Source organism: Sus scrofa, chromosome 3, assembly GCF_054392235.1.
Source record: "Sus scrofa isolate SSC_HxYL_T2T_F1_AM1 chromosome 3, Sscrofa_HxYL_maternal_Yorkshire_Landrace_v2.0, whole genome shotgun sequence".
NCBI classification, from domain to species: domain Eukaryota; kingdom Metazoa; phylum Chordata; class Mammalia; order Artiodactyla; family Suidae; genus Sus; species Sus scrofa.
The window spans coordinates 134,366,267-134,383,231 of NC_139385.1; the positions used below are offsets into that span (position 1 = coordinate 134,366,267).

General features: G+C 44.4%; 1 protein-coding gene across 1 annotated transcript in view; it reads left to right on the plus strand.

The window, feature by feature from the left end:
- Window positions 1–16,965, plus strand: part of NBAS (NBAS subunit of NRZ tethering complex) — a 355,775-nt gene that overhangs the window by 250,137 nt on the left and 88,673 nt on the right. The window contains exons 43-44 of the mRNA XM_085016151.1: window positions 5,261–5,511; window positions 6,872–7,206. Of these exons, the coding sequence (XP_084872277.1) occupies window positions 5,261–5,511; window positions 6,872–7,206 (586 nt within the window). The remainder of the gene's footprint in view (window positions 1–5,260; window positions 5,512–6,871; window positions 7,207–16,965) is intronic.

Consider the following 16,965-nt stretch of genomic DNA (forward strand, 5'->3'; position numbering starts at 1 on the left):
CTCAGGTCAGAGTAGTTGTGATTTAGAGGGTAAAATTGTCTGTTCCCACGGGAATGAGTGGAGGGGGCCTATTCACCCATCGTCCTGTGGTCATCATGTGGCTTTATGTCTCTTCACACTTTTAGGACTAGTCTTTGGAGGAAGTGGGCCTCGCGGTCAGCTCCTGGATCTGTCTTATCAGTCAGTGTCAGGTTGGGCAAAGGAAAATGCACTTAAATAAATTTGTTTCCCTATATGGATGCAAGTTCTTTCATTACATGAATCACTTTTTTTTTTTTTTTTTGCTTTTTAGGGCCCCACCTGTAGCATATGGAGGTTCCCAGGCTGGGGTCCAATCGGAGCTGCAGCTGCTGGCCTGAGCCTGAGCCACAGCCACGCCAGATCCAAGCCACGTCTGCAACCCACACTACAGCTTACGGTAACACGAAATCCTTAACCCACTGAGCGAGGCCAGGTATCGAACCCACGACCTCACGGTCCCTAGTTGGATTCGTTCCCGCTGAGCCACGATGGGAACTCCATGCATCACATTTTTGAGAGGTCACCATCTTGAAGCCATTACAGAACGCCTTCATCATGGGATTGGCACTAATAATTTATTCCTTATGCTTTTAGTACAGCTCATGCTAGTTTCTTTCTGAAGTTAGTCTCTGAAAGTTAAATTTGCTCTATATATTTGAGCTGCTTTCTAGCTAAAACTTAAGCAAAGCACTTACACAGTTTTTAAGGTTAGTCATTGATTTGATTAGGGAAATGTCCACAGTAGATTCATAGTATTTCTTCCTACTCTCTTGAATGTGGGTTCTTTGGAATTGTTTTCTAAGCAGAGACTTCATGTCTTGTTCCAAAGAGAAGGTAGCAGCTTCTTTTGATGGCAACTATTAAAGTGGGTTTTCGATTGCTGGCATCCATGAAAGACCTTAGCACATTGTAATTTCCTGAAGAGGGAGGTTTTCGTCTTTATCTCGTGTCGGGAAAGGTGTTCCAGGATCTCTCTTGACAAGATAATGGGGTGAAATTGCACATCAGGCGGACTGACGTGTAGGTGCAGAGGAACGGGTGAGGGGCGAGGGGAGGTAATGCTGACGGAGAGGCTATACTGAGAATCGCGTCAGACACAGATGAACTAAGCTGTTAGGATTTAGTCATTGTCCGTTTTCCAGACGGGTCTGTCTTGACCGCGTTTATCAGGTGATGGGAATGGCGTGTGGCGGGAGAACACTAGGTGACTGCTGCTGGGGGAGAGAACGGAGGTCCGTGGTACAGAAGGAATCCTGTTTCTGAAGCGGGGGTCAGCGTGGGTGCCTGACCTCCACCGATTGGTGATTGGTGGCTGCCTTGTGACAAGGCCCGCAGAGCCGCCCACGAAGAGTCCAGACAGATCTGGGCGCTGGGCTGAGGCAAGTCGCTTAACCTCTCCGATGACGGTTTCTTGTCCGTAGGTTGGTAATGACTTAGATTTAACTCGCTTGGCGTAGTGATCCATGTAATAAGGTTTTTTTCCTCCTCCATCGGGCGTGTTGTTCTGCTTGCGAATCTTTGTCCGTCCGAATCGTCCTATATTTCCTTATTCACTACGTTATTTGCAGACTTGACTGTGCCGATTAGGAAGGGACACCAGAAATTCTGTGACTTTCATATACTGCTGGCTGTACAGTGCAGGAAGACATTGGAGATATCGCAGGTTCGGTGCCAGACCACTGCAATAAAGCAAATATCGCAATAAAGCTAGTGCATATGAAACTTGCATTTATACTATACTGTCCTCTATTAAATGTGCAAACACATTATGTCTAAAAAAAAAATGCAGGTGTTAAAAGATACTTTATTGCTAAAAAAACACAGAACAGTTACAATAGTAACATCAGTGATCACTGATCCCAGATCACCGTAACCAACAGAATAATGAAAAAGTTTGAAATATCAAGGGAATTAGCAAAATGTGACAAACATAGAGTGAGCAAACATTGTTGGGGAAAAATGGAATGGAGTTGTTCAACACAGGAGTGCCACCAACCTTCACTGTGTAAAAATGTTTGCAGTATCTGTGAAATGCAGTAAGTGCGAAGCGCAATAAAGCGAGATAGGCCTGTATCCTTCAGAGGTGACAGTGCATACTTTGAATAGTGATGGTATCAAGAATAGTTCTGAACTAGCCATCCGTTTCTACCCACTGTTTCCCGTATGGGTCTTATGCTTTCCTGTCTTGATACTTTTGGTCATGTTATTTCTGCTTCATTCCTTTCTACAATGCCGAGCTCAGGTACCTCTTTTTTTTAAGCCTTCTGTAGTCATTGGGATTTACCTCCTCTGAAGTTACGGCCTCGGTGATGCTATTCTTAATAGGAGTATAATTGCATGCCCTTTATCAGCTCATACTGTTATTCTGCATTGTTGTTTCTGTATTTGTCATGCAGCTAGATATTCAAACTGCTGGGTGAGAGCTCTACCTCGGAAATCTTTATACCCTCACAGTGCTGAGCACAGGGCCTCATCCATAGAGGACACCTAAGTTTTTGTTCATCTGCCCATCTGTTTAGCATCCATGAGGCCATGTCGAGGTTTCCATTGTACCACATACTGATGCTTGATACTGAAAAACTAGAAATAAAGAACTCATGGTATCATCTTTGCCATCAAGTGTTACATATCTAGTGAGAGAAGCAAGGTGATAAATAGTTAAATCATGTTAAGGATAGAAGGCCACTCTGGGAACTTTTTATAGATCGGGGACATTTTTGTAGATAAGGATAGTTTTGTAAATGTTTGAGTTGTGTCTTAACAGAAAAAGTAGGATTTCTCTTTAGGTGAAAGTTAAGAGTGTTTTCAAATTCCTTGATATTTTGACTTTATAGATTGCTGCTGTTAGCTCAAGTATTATCACACATTCATATTTTTTTTTTTTTGTCTTTTATCTTTTTAGGGCTGTGCCTGCGGCATATGGAGGTTCCCAGGCTAGGGGTCGAATCAGAGCCCATGCCAGAGCCACAGCAACCTCATGGTTCCTAGTCGGATTTGTTTCTGCTGCGCCAAGACGGAACTCCCTCACTCATAAAAATTTTAAAATATGTTATGTATTAACTTTATAAAACAAAAACTGGTCTTGGCACTTTCTGAAAGTGGGAATTCCAGTAAACATGGTACAGTATTTCAGAGGAGTTGCTTTTAAATGATATGAAAGCTAACTTTGGTCTGGCCAGAAGTCTCACTTCCTGCTCCCAGATACCTGCATTGGTCTTCTTGGAAACCCTGGAACCTGGGCTTTTCTGTTAGTGCTGAAGGCTGCCTGAAGGGCACTTAGAGCTAGAAAGCTTAAAACTTATCCTACGTGGGGTGTGGGGTTACACCAGGCAGGAGGCACTGTGTGGTGCCCAGAGAGAAGCGTAGGACCAAAATTCAGCCCCCTCTTCACTCCCTAAACCACAAACTGATCAGCCCAACAAAACTCTGTAACAGTTTTTTCAACAGTTTAATTTTAAGTGATTTTTAAAAATTGCATTATAAAGACATCTAAGTCAAGATGAAAATATTAAGATATGTGCTCTCTTCAGGTGACATTCATTACTACAGAGAATTCAAGTGAAAGTGCAAGTGTATGTTCTTTCCTATTTATTTCTCTTTGAACACAGTTTCAAGTTTACGTTTAATGAATGTCAGTTCAGCTTGGATATAAAGCTTATGCCTAAAAGGTGAGATTGTTTCATCCCCTCAGTGTTTCCTGAAATAGTAAGTTTCTTTACATTTTTATTTTTTTTATTTAAAAAAATTTTTATTATAGTTGATTTACAATGTTGTGTCACTTTCTGCTGTACAGCAAAGTGACCCAGTTATTCATTTATATACATTCTTTTTTTCACATTATCCTCCATCATGTTCCATCACAAGTGATTAGACATGGTTCCCTGTGCTATACAGCAGGGTCTCATTGCGTATCCACTCCAAATGCAATAATTTTCATCTACTAACCCCAAACTCCTAATCCATCCCACTCCTTCCCCCTCCCTTGTGGCAACCACAAGTCTGTTCTCCATGTTCTCATGTTCTCTACAAGTTTTGTTTCTTTTCTGCAGATAGGCTCATTTGTGCCATCTATTAGATTCCAGATATAAGTGATACCATATGGTATTTGTCTTTCTCTTTCTGACTGACTTCACTTAGTCTGAGAGTCTCTGGTTCCATCCATGTTGCTGCAAATGGCATTATTTTGTTATTTTTTACCGCTGAGTAGTATTCCATTGTGTATATGTACCCTATCTTCTTAATGCATTCATCTGTCAAAGGACATTTAGGTTGTATCCATGTCTTGGCTATTGTGAACATAGGGGTGCATATATCTTTTTCTTTTTTCTTTTTTTGGTCTTTTTGTCTTTTCAGAGCCGCACTCACAGCACACGGAGGTTCCCAGGCTAGGGGTCTGATCAGAGCTGTAGCCGCAGGCCTACGCCACAGTCACAGCAGTGCAGGATCCGAACCTCATCTGCGACCTGCACCACAACTCATGGCAACACAGAATCCTTAACCCACTGGTGAGGCCAGGGATTGAACCTACAAGCTCATGGTTCCTAGTCAGATTTGTTTCCGCTGCACCATGACGGGAACTCCGCATACATCTTTTTCATTGAAACTTTTGTCCAGATATATACCCGGAAATGGAATTGCTGGATCCTATGGTAGTTCTATATTGAGTTTTCTGAGTACCTCCATACTGTTTTCCATAGTGGTGGTACCAATTTACATTCCCACCAACAGTGTCGGAGGGTTCCCTTTTCTCCACATCCTCTCCAGCATGTGTTATTTGTAGACTTACTAATGATGGCCATTGTGACCAGTGTGACGTGGTACCTCATAGTAGTTTTGATTTGCTATTGACATTTTTATAATGAAGCTCATATTTAAAATTTTTCTTGTGACGTAAGTAAATAGTGTATGGTGGAAGGTGACAGATCTGGGTTCACTTCCTAGCTGTTAAGCACTGGGCAGCTCTCTGCTGCAGGAACGTGAAGTAATGCCTACCTCCCAGGGTTACTGGAGACCTGCCTGAGATCAAGGGAAAATCATGCAGCATGACAATAGGCATTTAACACCTTTCTTTCCCTCTGTGTAAACTACCTGCACCCTGGTGGTTTACCATCTTTGATTAGGCAGCAAGAATGGACTTGTAAGAAGAAGGCTTTTTTCCTGGGTTTAAAAAAAAAAAAAAAGCCTGTTGTCTAATAAAGGAACCAAATCTCCCCAGAATTTCTTTGTCTCTTAATTTCAGTTTGTCCACAGTGGAAATTGAAAACCGAGCCCAGTCCCTTCATCTCTTCGAGACATTGAAGACGGATCCCAAAGCCTTTCACAAGCACATGGTCAAGTATATTTACCCCACGATTGGCGGCTTTGATCACGAGAGGCTGCTGTATTATTTCACTCTTCTGGAAAGCTGTGGCTGTGCAGATTTGGGGAACTATACCATTAAGCCAGAAACCCACATTCGGCTGCTGAAGAAATTTAAGGTCGTTGCATCAGGTAAAATGGTCATTTTCCTGCTTGAACTCTTTGTTTAAATTCAATCTAGGGCTTAATTTTCTACACTCAGTCATGTTCCTGCATTATGGCTGCTTTAACTGTGAAACCACAATATTTTGATGCTAATAAGCTTTAATTATTATCTCTCCAACTTCCTTCCTTACTGATGAAGGAATTAAATAGTGGAGAAACTTAAGTCACACAGTGGCTCACAGCAGACCTGGTGCTAAAATCCAAAGTTTTTGACTAATTTGCCAAAGGTTTTTTTCCTAGTCCCATTGGTTATATTTTATTTATTATAAATGACAAGGCTGAGACACTTTACAGTAGGCAATTCGGCAGAATTTCACTTCAGTGGAGCCTATATTTAAGTGTGTATGGAACTCTTAAAATAAGAGCACTTGCGCAAGTGAACCTGTGTATAACACAAAGACTCAGAGACCTAGAAAACAGATTTGTGGTTGCCAAGGGGTGGGGGCGGGGAGCAGGGAGGGAGTGGGATGGGCAGAGAGTTTGAGGTTAGTAGGAAAACTATGACATTGAGAATGGAGAAGCAATGAAGTCCTACTGTATAACACAGAGAACTGTATCCAGTCTCTTGGGATAGACCAAGTTGGAAGATAATGTAAGAAAGGGAAGGTGTATGTGTAGATGTATGACTGGGTGACTTTGTTGTATGGCAGAAAGTGACACAGCATTGTCAATCAACTATACTTTAATAAAAAATTTTAAAAATCAAAAAAGACCCCTTGGATCTCTGATAAATTGTGGGAATCTTGAGGATAGTGTCTGTGTGTCTATGGTCATAACTTCAAAATCAACTACATTAATACCTCTCAAAGCCATATAATACTTTATAATTTACAAGGCACTTGCAAATCTACATTCATCTGGTACTCATAACAACTGTGAGAATTTAGTTTACTAGGGGTTTACTGAGTGACCAAATCAGACTCTGGACTAGACACAGCAAAGAGGGAGGAAGATTCAGTCCCTGTCCTCAGGGAGCCGTCGAGATGCCAAGTGAATAACAGATGAAGCCAGCACAGTTTTAAGAGTCTGGGTAGAAGAAAACTTTGGTGCTGGGGAGAGACTGAGGGCGTGAGGGGGGTCGCCCCTCCCTGGGGTGCAGATCAGGGCGCTGGGGCTCACCGGAGTTGGTGACCTGTCTAGGCCTGCATGGTTGGTTAAGCTGCAGACGGGGATTCAAACTCAGATGCTCTGATGTATCTAATCAACAGGGGGAGCCGCCTGCTGTTAACTGAAGCTTTTCCTTCGGCCGTGCCCAGGGCCTGCGTGCGTGTCTGTATGCTGATATTGCAGTGAACTACTTTTTTTTCTTTGCTTTTCTTCCTACTAGGTCTTAATTACAAACAACTGACAGATGAAAACAGGAATCCTCTCGAGGCGTTGGAGCCGGTCCTTTCAAGCCAAAATGTCTTATCCATCTCCAAGCTCGTCCCCAAAATCCCTGACAAGGAGGGGCGCATGCTTTCCGCCAGCTCTCTGTACACCGTCTGGTTACAGAAGTTGTTCTGGGACGGAGACCCTCACCTGCTTAAGCAAGTCCCGGCGTCACCGCCGGAGTGGCTGGGGGCCTACGACGTCTGCCTCAAGTACTTTGATCGCCTCCGCCCGGGTGACCTCATCGCTGTGGTGGACGCCGTCACCTTTTCTCCGAAAGCGGTGACCAAGGTAACCCAGAGATCGCGGCCAGTGCACTGGCTGCTTTAAAAGAAGTGAAAATTGCTCTTACGTTCTGCACGTGTTGTTTTTTTATTTCCGTCCTCGAAGTGGAGGAGGCTTTCCTGTTTGGCGTTTCTGGTGTTTGCAGAGCACGAACTGTTTTCATCGGAGGTCCTTTTCCTCCAGCGCCGCCGTGCAGGTCGCCCGAGGCAGCCTCGGCTCTTCCCACTTGCACGTACGTTTTGTACGTGTTATAGTTCTCATCCTCTGGCATTTTTATAGTAAATACCCCTCCTGTTCTTTCCAGGCCCTTGTTACCTGCATTCAGAGGCAGACTGACAGCTTAGCTGTGGTTAAATGGAGGACTCACAGGAGCCCCAGCCATGACGCAGTGGGTTAATAATCCAACTGCAGCAAGTTGCTGTGGAGGCCCAGGTTCAATCCCCGGCCCAGCACAGTAGGCTAAAGGATCCAGCATTGCTGCAGCTGTGCTCGGATTCAGTCCCTGGCCTGGGAACTTCCATGTGCTACAGGTGTGGCTATAAAGAGGAAAAAAAAATTGAGGTCTTAACAAAGCTGGCCGTAACTATCAGGTTGTGCGTGACTTTGTGGGAGATTCAGCCTTGGGAGGCTGTGTGGCTCTTTCCAGTGTCTGCTCCGTGCTCAGGTTTGAGGCCCCTAATTCCTGCTCTCGATCCTTTAACAGTGTGGACTTTCACACAAAATAGATGATGGGGGAACTTCGCCCTCTCGCCCAGATGCTGCTGGTCAGCCAGTGGGAATTTCTGACTGCTCGGGAGCTCTCCTGGAAAATCTCCCAGCCTCTGATCTCAACTGCTGAACTGTAGTGCCTTTGGAACTCCTTTTTCATTTTCTCTCACCCATCGTAGCTGCTCCGCTCTCTTCCCCCAGGTGGCAAGTGTGCCCAGCACCCCATCCATGCATTGTTATTATGGCTAATAGTGTCCTGAAAACCGAGCCTAGAGGCTAAGAATCAAGTCATTTGCTGGAGGCCGGCACAGGTAGAGGTCCAGACATCTGTGGCGAATGCTGGTCTTAGCCCCCCGGCTAGATTCACGGTTGGTGGATGACCAAGGATTTCATTAGCTTCTTCTTGTAACTCAGTTCAGTTAATAACGTGGCTGGAAATTTTATAACCACTGCTGTAAAGAGGAGATAATCATTTTTGTTGTTTTTAAGGGAAAAAACTAAGGATGATTGTAAAGAGAGGGAGCATGATGTCTTTGAAAGAGCGCAGGTTTGGAGTGATATGGCTTTGAACTTTGAACCTGCCACTTATGAGCCCTTGTTTAGCCTCAGGAATCTTTTTTAGCCTAATGCCTCCTTGAGGCAGAGGCTGTGGCTGAGCAATCTGTGAAATTGCTAACAGTGTTACTCTGAATTTAACAGATGAGGAAAGTGAGGTTCAGCATGGGTAATTTGGTCATAGAGGAGCCACAATTTGAAAGAAAGGAGGCTTGTTCCAGAGTCTTTCCTCTTCACCACGGAACTGTACTGTCTCTAGGAAGTTGTAGAACAAACAGCTGAGTCAAGGGATCTGGAGCCGTTGTAGGAACTGGGAGAACTGTGGGGCCAGAGAGCCCCACGTCAAGCGGAACAGACTGTCACAGGCTCGTTCCAGAGCAGGGCTGAGTCCAAATGAGGAAGGCCCGGCAGGAACCTCACGGTGTCTGGGGAAAAAAAGGAGTCCAGCATATTTTGGGTTCGAATCTCCATGGATGAGGAGACATTCTAGTCCGAGTACTGGCAATGCTGGAAGCATGCTCTAGAGGGAAGGGGCTGAGCCAAGCGGGGAATTGAAATCTAAGAAATGACTCCAGAGCTGGGACCTGTGAACTGGCTGAAGGCGCTGGACAAGCAAACAGGCCAACCAGCAAGATGGAGGGGCCCAGGCTGAAGGAGCTTTTTCTTATTTTATATGAGGGCAGAGACAAAGCCTCACATGGCCCGCCAAGGCCACGTATTGATTGTGAGCCTGTATATGGGGTTGGACACACGGTCTAGGCTTTCCAACAACTACTATTACACATGATTAAACAAATTTAGAAGTTGGATTTTGAGTTGGCTCAGTTTCAGTTATTTGTGCTGTTTTAAGTCAGGTGGTTTTAAATTATAGCATCTTCTTACCACCTTAGTTTCTTAATTGCCTATCTTTAAGATGCCCTCCAGCCACCTGAAAATGTATGACATGGTTGGTTGTGGACGTATGTGCATTTTTCTGAGGAGTTTTTCCTGAGGCAGAGATGCAGAGCTGACCCAGTAGGGGTTGCTTTCTCTTAGTTCAGATGATGTACTTCTCACAAGATAATTCTTTTACCGTAAACTACCAAAAGGGGGTTTTCTTTCTTTTCTTTCTTCTTTCTTCTTCTTTTTTTTTTTTTTTTTTTTTTTTGTCTTTTTGCCTTTTCTAGGGCTGCTCCTACGGCATATGGAGGTTCCCAGGCTAGGGGTCTAATCAGAGCTGTAGCCACTGGCCTACGCCACAGCCACAGCAGCACGCGATCTGAGCCACATCTGCAACCTACACCACAGCTCACGGCAACGCCGGATCCTTAAGGATCCTTAACCCACTGAGCAAGGCTAGGAATTGAACCTGCAGCCTCATGGTTCCTAGTCAGATTCGTTAACACTGAGCCATGACGGGAACTCCCCAAAAGGGGGTTTTCTACTGAGTCGGGTAAGCTATGGAAAAGTGAGACAGATACCTTAACTTGGTATCTTGAGTCTAGCTTTATATTCATTCTCGTTTTATTAATTGGCAAGCTTTAAATTTTCCATTTGGAGAGGAGAAGTATAAAGTTTAGATACATTGTGTGTTTGAAATCAAGCAGTGCTATCCTAGAGAGAGGGAGAAAGAATAAAAGAATAAATTCAAATTGAAATACAACCCTCACATGTCAGAGGACACATTTGGAGAAGAAAATGCAGCCAGATACGGCCAAGCTTGCAAAACACCAGCTGTTGCCACAGCTTGTACATGATGTTAGAAATGTAAAATCAGTGTGTGTTGCTGTCTGTGGTGTGCAGTTTTGAACGTGAACCCGCGTTTAACTCAGAGCCAGGCTTTTGGAAGGAGCTGGGGAACTACTGCCTAGTGAAAACCCCACTAAGCAATGGTTCGGAAACTGGACTTCAGCGAGTATTCCCACACCCTGCATTTAGCACCCATTCCACGGCAATATAAACCAGAGAAGCTCTCTGCCTTCCTGAGAATAGTCTCTTAGTTGCCATTTGCATCAGCAAAATTTGTGGAAATTCTGGGGAAGATAGTCACAAAATGGCATTATGTCATGTAGGCAGAGACTGAATTCGCATAACATTCGAGGTGATGCATATGCGGGAGGGAAAAGAATACCAGTGTTTCAAGTGCATTGGCTCCCGTTCTGAACTGTCGTGATTCCTCTGAGTCAGGTTAGAGGTGCTCTCCTATTGCTTTTCCAATTCAGTCCTTAGAAACATTTTTGTAGAAGGGTCAGAGAAGGCATTTAGCGGGTTAGAAAGCCGGGAAAATGGTCACCGAAGCTGAAACGCGGCTCACCATGCTGTTGGCTTGGTTCAGACAGGATGTGGTTGGTTAAGGGGGAGCTTGCGTGGAATCCCAGCCTTCATGTTTTATCCTCCCCACTCGATTTCAATTGTCAGTATAGCAACATCCAAAAATAGGGACGTGGAAAATACTCCTCTGACTTAGGGGATGCTGCTCAGAAGTTTGTTGGAATCCTTTCAAAGCCCCAGGTAATGACAGAATTAGAAGAGCCCTTCTAGTATCCTGCCCGATGCCTCTCACCCTGGAATTGGATGGGCGTTCGCCACCCTCCCCCACCCCGCCTGCACCCTGTATTTCAGCTCCCACCCTGGGTTTCTGAAAAGAATGCGTCTCCGTAGGGTTAGAGCAGAAAAATTGTTGAGAATCTCTTATCTAGTCTGACTTCTAAGCTTCAAGCATCATTTCTACTGGAAAGTAAGGCATTACTTCTGCTTTTATACTTATTTATACACACACACACACACACACACATAAGGAATCTTTCCTTTTCGTCTTCTATTTCCCACTTTTGGGTTCTGCCTCCTGAAGCTGTGGAAACAGCATAAGGGCATCTCTTTTTCATATGACTGTTGAAATTCTTGAACTAGCCTATTGTTTCCTCTCTTATCTTATTATCCAGACGCTTTGGCACAAAAATCTCAAAGAATAAATTTATCTTAAAAACCATGATATGGGAGTTCCCGTCATGGCACAGTGGAAACGAATTCAACTAGGAAGCATGAGGTTGGGGGTTCGATCCCTGGCCTTGCTCAGTGGGTTAAGGATCTGGCGTTGCCGTGAGCCGTGGTGTAGGTTGCAGACGTGGCTTGGATCTGGCATGGCTGTGGCTTTGGCTGTGGTGTAGGCCAGCGGTTACAGCTCTTATTAGACCCCTAGCTTGGGAACTTCCATATGCCGAGGGTGCGGCCCTCAAAAGACAAAAAAAAAAAGACAAAAAAAGCCCCAAAACAAAACCATGATATGACCTCAGAATAAAATGTATTTCATAAGTTTAAGTCTCAGTCAAAAGTCTGCCTTGTAGTGTTTGTTGCCCCTGGAGACATTGGAATGTAAAGAACATGCCTGGAAGAAACTTAAAACGAAGGGTTTTTCTTCACAGTAAAATTATTATAATTGAGAATCGCGGGCCTCATGAGATTGGAAGATCTTTGGGGGCAGGGATAGTGCCTTTTACCTCTAATGCTTTAGTTTCCAGCGTAGTATAAAGCAGGTTCTCCTTATTGTTCAAGTAATTAGTTATTATCATATGTTGGCATTCTTAAGTCTTTTCTTCTTTGGATGCCTTAATGTTCTTAAACATTGTTGAGGACCCTGAAGAGCTTTTATTTATATATAACATCTATTGATATTTTATCATTTTAGAAATTAAAACTAAGAATTATTAGAAATGTTTAATTCATTTAAAACTACCAATACTAGACCTGTTTATAGGTTGATATGAATGGCATCTTAATGGAAAATCACTATTTCAAAAATAAAAATTAATGAGAGAGTGACATCATTGTATAGTTACATGTCTGGCTTAATAGAACACAGCTGGATTCTCTTATTTGTTTCTGTGTTCACTTTTTGTTATTTTGGATGGAGAAAATGAAGAGCTCCCAGCCCTACAGAGATACAAGGTTAGAAAAGGGAGGAATGCTTTCATAGCCTCTGGTGTAGTTTAGGGTGTTCTTTGATGCGACACTAAAGCTCAACAAATGGTAGGTTCTTAAAGACTAGTTGTCCTGTGGAATCAGAAACCCTATCCTTTATCTTTTGTACTCTGTTCTATTCACACCATTGTTCCAGATTTTACTTTGAATGGATATTCTGCCCAGATGCGATTTGTAATATAATGCATCAGGCGTTTGGAAAATCGCGGTTCCCTGAATTATGCAAATCATTCACGTTGATGCAGTGCCTTATACATTATCAACAAAGTCACATGGATAATTATGAACACCCATCTCAGCTGATGCGTCTTGAAACACTGGGAAGCCGTCAGGCTCACAGTGGTGGATAGAAGGTTTCCAAGATTCTAATTTTTGCTTGAAAGCTCAAATTTTATTATTGGCAACAAATACCGTGAGTTGTTTTCCTTGAAACGACAAGCTCGCTTTTTTCACTTTGGAGAAAATGTTTGCCAGATATTCAAGGCTGAAAAGCCCAAATTTGTCTATTAGTTGTTCTTTCAGGCAAAAATGATAATGTGTGCCAAAGCCGCTATTGCAGCTACTCATAGTTCAAGCAGTCACACAAATGCCTTTTCCTTATTACACTTCAGTATATAGTGAAGTGTCTGTATGTATCTTTCAGTTCATCGCATAGACATGCTCAGTGGTTGAGAGTTAGTCAAATTAATCATTTTTATTCCTTCATCAAGTACATTCTCAAGTGAAAACGCCCGTGGAGAACACAGTAACTCCTAGTGCAGTTTGTTGCCACTCCCTTGATTTGTGCAAAGCCCCCACAGTTTTACCCACCATTGCTCTTTTCACTATCATACACCTGTCAATACAGTGAAAAAAGGTAAATTATATTATAGTGTCATTATCAAAATAATTTTGACTTTGCCGACTCCATGAAAGAGTCAGGAACTCCTGTGGTTTGGGGACCACACTTCAAGAACCTCTGTCATAGATTATTGTTTCTAAAACCACAGCCATCCTGGATACCCACATGAAAGAGCATGCCAACTTCCCAAGTATTTGTAATTCAAATAATGTGAAGATACGTCTGGGAAGTGCAGAAAGGATTGTCTTAAAACATCAGTTTATTAGAATGGTTTAATTTCGAATCAGCTTTCCAGATGTAGGTGTCAGAAAGAATTGGAGACTGTAAATGGATTATGTGTCTGCTGATATCATTATTCCACCCTTTGACTTTGTGGACTTGCACTATATTTTTTCCCTCTACAGATTTTAGCCTTCATAATTATTTTAGCTAACACTTTTATTATTACTCAAGCTTAGCAGGAAGTTCTCTGGGAGAGACGTACACGAAAGGGGAAGGGGCTCAGAGTAGGGTGCAGCCCCTAAGGGACTTTCCTTTGACTGTCACCTCTGCTTGATTCCCAGGCCAGGCCATATCAGCTTGAGAAGGTTTGACTTTTCTGGGGCCCGTACGCAGTAGAGTTTGAGGGTGATGCGGAACCATCATTCCACCCCTCCTTCACTCACACCCCCTTTTAGAATTCAGAGCAGTGGAAATAAATTTCAGCAACAAATAAATACTGTTGGAAGAGCCGGAACTGGGGAGCATGGCCTGGATCTGCCATCCAGTGGTCTCTTTTGCAGAAGTTTGCACTTGTTTGAAACTTGGCTAGTTAGAGCTGCTGCGGAAAGTTACTCCAGAAGGAAGCAAGGATGAGGGCACACTGAGGACAGGCGTGGCAAACGGGGCATAGCTCTGGGGCAGGAGCGGGGGCTTCAGGAGGGGAGGGGGAGGGGAGCCAGAAGCGCTCTTCCTGCAGTTCTGCTTGCGGGTTGTGGGGGATGGTTTGTCCTCATAATGGAAAAGGCTGAAGAGAGGACAGTGGGCTTTTTGTCTCCTTAACTGATTCAGCTTCATGATGAAGCTGCCAGGAAGGGGAGAAAGGCATCCAGGGCCTGTCAGGACGTGGTGCTAGTGCTCCCACTTCGCAAGGCCACTCCTTTCATCCCTGTGAGTCTGGGGCAGGTCCTCCTGGGCTCAGTAGCCGTGGTGCAGCCTCCGCTTCCGAAAAATTCTAAGATAGGTCAGAAGAGCACATTCTCCCAACCCCATGTGGGCTAGACTAAAAGTTCACTCTCTGTTCTCTGGATTTTGCCCAGCTGGACTGATGATTAAAATTCTTCAGAAGTTCAGCAGTGAGCTTAAATGAGAGTAGAAATAGGGCAAGTATTACAGGTCAGCAACTTTAAAATGGCCTAAATTTAAATGAAATTCCCAGGGAGAAATTGACATCTGAAAAATCAAATCCTCTTGCCCTTTTGGTTAAAGTTCAGTTATATCAAAATCCAAAATTCTTAAGTTCGACAAAAGTAAAATTCAAACATGATTTTCCCAGTTTCTGCTCTGTCTTAGCCAGAGAGGACTGGTTTAGGGCTGGGTAATAATACCAGATTCCTTCTGGGTAATGTCAGAATATAGTCTTTTGCTTTAGGAGTGTAGCTTCTTCAGCAAATCTGAAGTTAAATTAATCCCCCCCCCCCAAGTTTTCTGTGCATCTCATTAAAAAAAAAAAGAAAAAAAAACTCTAAAAGGGAAAAAAAACAAACTTGTATCAGCATCAGCTCCATAGCTGTGCAATTTAGAAAACTCAAGCAATTCACCAGCCCTGAAACTGCCAAGTGAAACAAGCTTCCTGAATCCTCTCCTTAGTTCAGTCCAAACACACATTCCTAGAACGCTGGAGAGCAGGGAAGTGGCTTGGTGGTGTGGGCGCAAAGGAGAGTAGACAGAGAAGGCCTCACGGGGCTTAGCTTCGCCAGAATATCAGGTCAGAGCATTTGTCCAGAGATTGACCGGGTAGATCTCCCATCAGGTTACCTGTGGTGTGGCTCCTACACGGGAGGAAGGAGAAATACATCTGCGCCGCTTCTTCTCCAAGACTGATTATTTCGCCTGTCCCTGTGTGTGGTCACGCTGCCTTTCTTACTTGCGTTTCCCCATTTAAGCTCTGTGTTCCTCTCAGTTCAAGCATTACAGTGGCCACTGTCGCTGCCTTTTTGCAGTGGGATCCCACAGAAACCTTGGGATGTTTGCCACTCGTGCCCGTATGTTTGTCTTTGCTGAAAACCACCCTCAGTAGATCTTGCAACTGAAATCAATGTCGGTGTTTTTGAAACCTGTGCCCCTTAGGACCTGGAGAGAATTCCTTCCCTTGCTTTGTGCTTGTGTCTGAGTTTTATGCTTGCACTACTTTTGTGGAAATAGAGGTATTTCTATCATATCTTCGGGGTTTGATGGGGAAAGAGCAGTAAGTGGCATCCTGTCTCCCCAAGTTACAGTCAGTTCAGAGAGTGAGGGGTCAGCTCAAAGGAAACCCAAGTCACTCTACAGCTGGGAGGCTTAGAGTGACAGTCGAGTCAGCCTCCCTCGTACTTGCTCCCTGCACCAGGTCTTCAGACAGCCCTGCCAAGCACATGGGTGGATCTGGTGAGCGGTGCTGCTGCTCAGAAGGGCTGCTCCCCAACTTGACTCCCATTCACGGGGCCCAGAGAGGCGGCCTCGGGATTTGTGCTGTCCAGCAGGACTGTGGTGTGAGCCTCACATGGAATTTGAATTCTTCTAGTCACTGTGTTATGAAAAGTAAAACAAAATAGATGAAATCATCCTAAATATTATCATTTCAGCCTGTAATCAATATGAAAATATTAGTGAGCTATTTTAACATTCTCGTTTTTATTTGCTCTCCGCGATCGATGGTGTACCTGCGTCACCTGTCGGTACAGACATTTCAGCTGCTCAGCAGCCATGTGAATGTATAGGACAGATAATGCTTCTCTGGAACCCAAACCGGGCCTGTCCCACAGATGTTTACCCCTGGAAGGACAAGAGCAGAAGAAAGGTGCACTCTCCTCCCAGGCAAACCTCGAGAAGGAAGAGAAAGAATAGTCACCCACAGCGCCTCTCTTCTCGCCACGTCACCAGCTGTCCCTCCTCCCTCCCCGGGAGGGAGAGGTGGAGAGAGAGGCCTGCTTCCTTCTTGGGACCCGTCGGGGGAACCTCCTGCTCCGTGCGCCTGGGTAGGAGCTGCACAGGGAGAAGGCGGTTCCTGCCGCACACACTAAATGAATGTCAAGCTGCCGATAAATGATAAGACCTTAGGAGTGACTTGCACGCGACGTAATCTCCCCTCCCCTCCTCTCCCGTAGTCATCGCAACAGTCCTGCAGCAGGAACGACATCCCAGGTGGAAAGGAACAAACTGCAGGTTAGAGGTTAAGTAAGTTGTTCGAGGTCAGAAGGCAGTTAGTAGCGGGTCAGAATTGCAGACCTAGTCCCACCTAGTCCGTGTCACGGGTCGTCAGTGAGCGATGGTCCTTTTCCTCCTTAGACAGGCGCTCGCCGTTTTCCAAGGCGAGCTGCTCATTTGGTGGATACATTTATGTTAGGCTCTTAGTGGAGTCCGCACCTGCCCCTGTGATCTGTCCTCCTTTCTGTGACAACAAAGACATAGAATCCCTTCCTTCCTTGCTCTTGGGGAAATGGAAGAAAAATACCATATATTCCCCA